The sequence below is a fragment of the Nestor notabilis genome, unplaced genomic scaffold, assembly GCF_000696875.1.
Source record: "Nestor notabilis isolate BGI_N333 unplaced genomic scaffold, ASM69687v1 scaffold20962, whole genome shotgun sequence".
Classification (NCBI taxonomy): Eukaryota; Metazoa; Chordata; class Aves; order Psittaciformes; family Psittacidae; genus Nestor; species Nestor notabilis.
In genome coordinates, this window is record NW_009918993.1 from 26,820 (window position 1) to 34,255 (window position 7,436).

The following is a 7,436-nucleotide window of genomic DNA, read 5'->3' on the forward strand; positions in this document are numbered from 1 at the left end:
ACTCACTGCTGAGCTGTGCTACAGGCAGGAACCAATTAATCAGTTTTGGAATGCCAGGAATTCATAACTTCTCAAACAGGAGATTGAGTCCCGGGAATGGCCAGAGTTAGGATGATCCATTTCTGTCTCCTGGTTCAGCAAGGGCATGGCTCTCTGTAGCAGCATTGCATGGCAGGGTTAGGGTGATGCTTCAGCTGCCTTCAAGTCTGCTCCCCTGGATTTAGAGGCCTCTCCATTAAATCTAATGAACATAAACTGCTGGACATTATGTTACCCTCTCAGCCAGGTACTGTGGGGCTTGTACTTAAAATAGTCTGAGGGACAGTCACTGAAAACTGGTGCAGCTCCAACAGCTTAAATGAAGCTGTATGAACCAGTGTCTGTCAATGTCTTTTCTCATTAGATTTTGTCTTCTCAGCATTATCCACAGTAGTTCTGTATTCCTGTTGCTCTTGGTGTGTTTAAGGATGGTGTTATCACACCATCCCATTTTCAGTACTGTTGGTGAGGCTAGAGGACATGAAGGGAGCTCTGTCTTTTTCAGGTTTTCCTGCTTACAGTGTGGGAATCAGATTGGAGAAGGAGATTAGAACTGGTGAATCTTAATGTTGTGACCAAATATTCAAGTATCCATTATTTGACTCTTCCTTTGTTTTTTTCCAGTGGAGAGTGTAGGGATCAGCGATGAGCTGAAGACGAAACTCAAAGATGTCCTAATCCAGGAACAGCAGTTCACCTTGGGAAGAATGTTGGGCAAGGGTAAGAACCAAAAGTGAATAAGTCTTCACCTTGAAAGTCTCACGTGTGTTACCTTTACTGCTGAGTAGGGAGAAGCAATTATAAGCAGCCTGTTTTCTGTCCCTTTGCTTGTAGATGGCAATTTAAATGGAACTTTCCCTTCTGCAGTGATAAAACATTTCAAAGGTTTAGCATAACTAAGAGGGTATTGGCTAAGCCATTCCTACACTACGGCTCTACAGAGTCACGAACTGTAGTCTGTGCTCGGCTTTCCAAAGTGCTATCAATTCATTGGTGTGTGAATCTCTTTCAGAGGTTTAAACAAGGGAATATTCAATTAAACTTCTGCTCGTCCTGCTAACAAAGTGGTGCTACAGAATTCCTTCCACTTAAGTAAGCACGCATCAAGTATTAAATGGGCTGAGACAACACAGAGACAGAGGTGATCTACCTCAAACACTCCAGCCCCTCATAAAATATGTTGATTCAGATATTCTCAAAGTCTGGGGTGGTTTGACAGTAGATTTTAGTTTGGGCTCTTAAAGAGGCACATTTGGAACATTTATCCTCATTAGTTCAGGTCCTTAGGAGCTCTTCTGACTGTGGATGTCCATCTGGATCTCCCATACAGGTGCTTCATATATTTCTCTGAGGTTTTCAGGTCAGGAGGGATGGGCAGAGTAAAGGTGGGATGCTTCTCATTTAGCTTTAGCTAAAAGATTTGCCCAGAAACCCTGTGTGAAAAATGGGTTTGAATTTAGATTTCCCAGGTGGCAAGCCAGTGTGCTAACTGTTGAATCATCCATCCCTCTTCTGAGTCTGAAGGCAATCTCTAGAAATAAGTGAAAGCATGTAACGGTAAAGCCAATAACTAAGATGGGAGCTAAAGTCAGGGGTTATAAGCAAAAGGAAGCTGAAGTGGTTGGTTTCCTTTTTTATAAGTAGTTTCATTGTAGTTTTCTTTGACCCTTTCTGGCCGAGAGCATTCTTCCGCTCCATCCCTCCTAAAACAAATGAGTTTCTTTCAGAGCAGGAAGATGACCTTCCTGCAGAAGTGGTCTCAGAGGGCTTAACAATGCTGAGAAGTTAAACAGCTGTGTCATCTGTGAGTGTCAGCTTTGGGGCAGTTTCTGAGATCCTGCTTCAACCCCTCTGGGTTCCAGGCTGTCCCCATGGCAGGTAACTTGGCTCCAGTGAGGCCCATGGGCGCAGCCTTGGTGGGAGGATGCAGCAGGCAGGATCTCAGGCAGGATCTGGTCTGTGTTGTAAGCCCCATTAAACCCCATGCTCAGCATACAGGTTCTAATATAGCATAACTGCATTGCCTTGGGCTCTGCTGACTCTACAGCTGAGCAGCAGCTCCATAATAGAGAAGCAGCACAAAATGTCTTTGCTCCTTCCCATTTTCCTCTTTTGTGGTCAGATCCACTGCTTGTGCTTATTGTGAAATAAGCATATGCCATGCAGTAATGAAGGACACTGGTGAAAGGCTAATAGAAAGATAATGCTTTCAGGGTAGGTGTCCTGAGTGCCATGTTTTGCTTCCTTCTTTTCAGTACTAGAGTTCCTCATACTACTGGATTTTCGGTGGGGTAAGCAGTTACAAAACTAGGAAGAGCAAATCTAGCACCGTCCATCTGATAGGGGATTGCCTTCATTCCCTCTTGTTTTCCTCTGTCTTCTGTACTGCCAGCACAGTGGCCTCTGTTTACTAGCAGTGATACCTCTTTTAGGCGCACATAGTCTGAAAGCTGCTGGTTGGAACTGCAGAATGAAAAATGAAGCTGGTAGCTGCATTTCCTATGGTTATTCAGCTACTTTGCTAGTGACCCTTGGAGTGAACCTGCTGTGAATCATACTTTCTTCACAAGAAGCTGTTCCCTCACTGCTTGCTCTGGTCATTTCACAGGGGAGTTTGGGTCAGTTCGAGAGGCACTACTGAAGCTAGATGATGGCTCTTTCCAGAAAGTGGCAGTGAAGATGCTGAAAGGTAAGTGGGAGCAGAGCAACCTGAAGTACTTAAGAGAACTTGGAAAGATTAAATGCCATCTGTCCTATTCTCCAAGAAACAGCCCCCAATGCTCTTTATTCCCCTCTGAGCTTCCCACTCAGCCACTCTACCCATGTTGTCTCCCATCCCTTTCATGTCAGCCTTGCAGTGGAAGCTTTTCAGAGAAGGACCTATACCATCTTAGTTGATTGTACAGCACCTAGCGTGTGGTGAGTGCAACCAAAACCAAACCATAGCTACAGCTTCTTCTGTACATAGAGAATCTTGTTCAGTTGCTTGATTCAACACAGTGCTACATCACATGGCATAGACAGCTCAGAGAGGTTTGCTTTGCCTCAGTAATTCAGCAGTGAAAGACAGTATTCCTCCAAGCATATATCCTAGAATAAACAGAAGTGTTTGAGCTGAATGCAGCAACAAGCTAACTCATCTTAGGCATAGTTGAAGAAATAGTGTAACTCCCTTCTGATTTGTCATTTGTTGAGTGGACAATGCGTTAGTTAACACATTCATCAGGCAGAATTCTGTAACAAGAAAAGCAATTAATAGATAGGTATAAATCAAAGCAAGTGAATGTATGTATGTATGTGTATATATGTTAACCTATGTTATTTCACTCCTGTTGCCTGTAAAGCAAAAATGAACTGTGACTGTCTTAAGGCAGAGTCACACTTTGTTATCTTTGGAGCTGAGTTTGGCTGCTGCAGAATACCAGTTTGTAGTAAATATACTAGTACCACATTAGAGTAAGTTGCATCATTTTATCCAGTTTCAACAGTAATTCTAATCAGTTTGCAAGCTTTTGTGTCACACTGTTTACCTTCAGGCATGTAACTTGGAAACTCTCTGTCACCCTCCAGAAGCACCTTCCTTCTCCATTAACTGTAAAAAAGGAATCTACCTTTGTCTTCTTAATCATATTTAAATTACTTGCCTAAAGCAGATAATGCGAATACTTCCCTACTCATCTGAGTCTGATCTTGCAGCAGGACTGGAGGATTTCTGCTGACTTCAACAGCAGCAGTGGGCGAAGTAGTCCACTGAGTTAATTCTTTATTATAGTGATACACTTCTGTAAATCTGGAGTAATAGCAGTGAGAAATAATTCACTCCAACTTTACGCTGATGTATGTCACTGCTGAATTAGGCCAAGCTCTCCAGTAGTGTGGGTTTTTAAATCTTAGCTCTAGCACTTCAGAAGACTCAGTCATGCTAAGAGACATAAAAGCATTGCTCTTTCATGCCATCCTTACGAGAGATGATCTGGGGTCTGCTGTGCCAGCCAGGGGCTCCAGGTCATCTCCTCAGTTTCAACATTCTCTTTTATTTTGCGTGACTTCTCCCTGACATTGCAGTTTAAGTTCTTTTAGCTAATTAATTGCTTACATCTTTAACCCACACATGCTTTGCATAGCTTCCAAGGGAAGCTGTCACTGAGAGAAGAGCTTCTAATCAGCAGGTCTTTACTCTGCTAAGAACCAGTTTACCAGATGTCCCTGACATGTGCTTACTGCTGCCCATCCCAGGAGAACGTGTCAGGCTCTGTGTTGTTGTAAACGGGCTCATCTAGCTGTAGGTCTGAGAGGATGAGCTGTGCCACAAAGAACAAGCCTCTGATAATCATTATCTGTAAAGTCCCTTGGGGCCACCCACAAAGGCAGAAAACTTACAGTCACTTTTTCCCCAGCGGATATCTTCACCTCGACCGACATTGAGGAGTTCCTGCGAGAGGCTGCATGTATGAAGGAGTTTGACCACCCGCATGTCACTAAACTAATTGGTAAGCCAGCGCTGCTGCTTGTGCCACAGGACCCCTCCTGCTCCTGCACAGTCCCACAGAGCCTCACACACTCACCCTCACTGCTGTGCAACAGCAGTGCTAGTGCAGGCACCCCTGTGCTGCTTGGAGTCCCTGCGTGCATCAACATTGCTCCTTCCTGGGCCTTGAGGGAGTTGGGGTGTGTGTAAGTGCTCACACCACTTGCCCTCATACACCAGTAGTAAGCATCTCTTATTTAAGCTATTTCTTTGGTCTTGCAAGTACTGTTCAGGCTGGCTGAGGCATGTCTAAACTGCTGTGAACTGTGGACACATGGGTTGGTAGACAAATAGAGGGAATGGAGATTGTGGCTTTCCAAACTAAGGAACCAAGATATTTGTTTGTGGGTAGGCATTATGGAACAGACACTTTCCAGAATGTGGAGATTGCTCTTCAGAGACTGAGGTTTGGGGCTGTCTGGTGTTGAGTGATCCTAGAAACGTTTATAGCTGGTCCTGCCAGGAGAGCTGAGAGGCACTTAATACTGGCTCTGAAGTAAACAGGTTTAGAGGTATCTTAACACCTCCTGGCATGAAGCCATGCAGAGAAGCTTGGAGCATGGAACCTAACCAAAACTGTGCATTTTCCTCCAGATTTGTAAGAGAAAAGGCACAGCAGCCTGTAAGATCCCTCTTGGGACTGATCTGTTTGCTAAAACCCCTTTGCTGTGTGTGTCCTGATTAGGAGTCAGTCTGCGGAGCCGTCCCAAGGGCCGTCTCCCAATTCCCATGGTGATCCTGCCCTTCATGAAGCACGGAGACCTTCATGCTTTTCTACTGATGTCACGGATTGGGGAAAACCCTTTTGTAAGTGTCTTACTGTAGAATTCCTTCTGGGAGGGTATGGATTTTCAGAGAATGTACTTGGATCAATTCAGGGTTGGTTAAAAGCATTGGCAGGTGACTGGATTTTGATACTAGAGAAAGCTGTGAGATGGGACGTTGAAGTGTTTCATTCCATGCATGCTGAGGACCAACTCCTCCATTCCATCCTCTCCCTATTTCCCCCATCCTTGCTCAGTAAGCTAGCAGAAAATCTTGCAGTTTTGCCATACATGCTTGAAGGTTTCCAGGAACAGGGCTTAAGCTGTTATTTCTTTCAGAACTTGCCTGTTCAGACACTCCTCAAGTTCATGATTGATATTGCCAGTGGGATGGAGTACTTGAGCTCAAAAAATTTCATACACAGGGACCTCGCAGCTCGGAATTGCATGTAAGTGATCCATGTAAAGAAAGAGTGGGTGAGAGAGGGATGAGAAGTCTTTTGAGTGACTCAAGTGGAGAGGGGTCCCGTCCAAGAATGCTGGTCTTTGAATTTAAGTGACCATAGACATAGGGGAACCGTGGCCATGGGAGTAGGGGTGTGTGTTGGCAGTGCTGGGAGCAGGGAGTGACCTGAAGTCCCGCTGAGCTTCCAAGTAGACCCTATTTATAAGGAACTTCTCCATCATTGCTCTGCATATACAGTTTCATAGAGTTGTACAATATATATTTGTCATTACTCACTCTAATGACTGTGTGTCAGCAGGGGCTATTTGTTCCACAATGTAATGTAACCAACAGGAGAGAATGAGTTTGGCTGTGTTAGGAGAAAGGAACTTTCATTGTAGCCTGGAGTCTGTATTTCTTGTATCAATTTTGAGGACTTGATCATCACAATATAAGAAATGTAGAATTTCCCTGAAAGCTTCTGGAGAATGCCTCTAGAAATAATTGCAGGGTGAACGCGCTGCATGATCCCACATTGCTGTTCTTGTCCCCAGACTGCCTTGTCTGCTTTGAAAGGAAGAAAAGTCCTTTTCTTATCCTTTCCACTCTGTTTCTTCTCTGAGAACAGAGTAAAGAACTGTCAGACAGAAATCTGCCTCTGAACAAAACCACAACAACCAGTAAAATCCTCAATGAGACACAGATTTCCAAAGGCATTTGCATTCCCAGATGTACAGACGGGAGCCTGGTATTCACAATGAAAAATGATGGGTTAGCCTGCTTTGACATTTACAAGAAACGCGTACTGATTTCCTATTTTTAAACATCTAGAAAATACCCAGAGGTATTTTCTATATATCTGGAAAATACCCAGAGGAAGCTGAATGCCTGTTTCAGGACACCTTCTGGGGGAAGCAGGGATTCCTTTATGAGGCCTGGGAGCATGAAGCCTTTGTGGGCTTTACTTGCACTGTCTACCAATGTGTCTAGGTTTAAGTGGGTGACAGAGCAATTTAGACCATTAACTAGGCCTGGAGACAAGATGTGGCAGATCTAGTTTGAGCAGCTGTAATAGCCAGTCTAGACAAGCACCCAGTGTTTGTCTGATTGCCTGTGTAGGGTGCGGGCCTTAGTGACTGCAGTGAGCACTGCAGGTGCCTTCTGGCAGTCCTGGATACTACAGAAAGTATCTGAGTTCACTTTGTGTAACAGAGTAGACCATCTGAGCATAGCCATTTCCTTACTTCCTTAGTCCTAATTATCTCCCCGTTAGTCTCAAGGAACTGATTTGAGGCCATTAAACTCTTTCACATTGGTTATCAAGTAGATGAAGTCATTATCCTTCTGGGTAATACCTGGTGTTCTATATACCTCAGATCCCTGGACATAACAGGGTTTTGTGTTTTGCCTGAGGTGGCCAGTAAATGCTTTACTCAGTCATGAAAACTTTCCCTTAGGTTGGATGAGAACATGAATGTGAGTGTTGCAGACTTTGGGCTTTCTAAGAAGATCTACAGTGGAGACTACTACCGTCAGGGCTGTGCCTCCAAGCTGCCAGTGAAGTGGCTTGCTCTGGAAAGTCTGGCAGATAATCTGTACACAACACACAGTGATGTGGTGAGTTTTGCTCCAGTGCATTTGGGAATTACTTGTATTCCTG

General features: G+C 44.4%; 1 protein-coding gene across 1 annotated transcript in view; it reads left to right on the forward strand.

The window, feature by feature from the left end:
- Nucleotides 1-7,436, forward strand: part of TYRO3 (TYRO3 protein tyrosine kinase) — a 35,867-nt gene that overhangs the window by 23,857 nt on the left and 4,574 nt on the right. The window contains exons 11-16 of the mRNA XM_010010021.1: nt 664-759; nt 2,648-2,728; nt 4,437-4,529; nt 5,253-5,374; nt 5,671-5,780; nt 7,234-7,393. Coding sequence (XP_010008323.1) covers nt 664-759; nt 2,648-2,728; nt 4,437-4,529; nt 5,253-5,374; nt 5,671-5,780; nt 7,234-7,393 — 662 coding nt within the window. The remainder of the gene's footprint in view (nt 1-663; nt 760-2,647; nt 2,729-4,436; nt 4,530-5,252; nt 5,375-5,670; nt 5,781-7,233; nt 7,394-7,436) is intronic.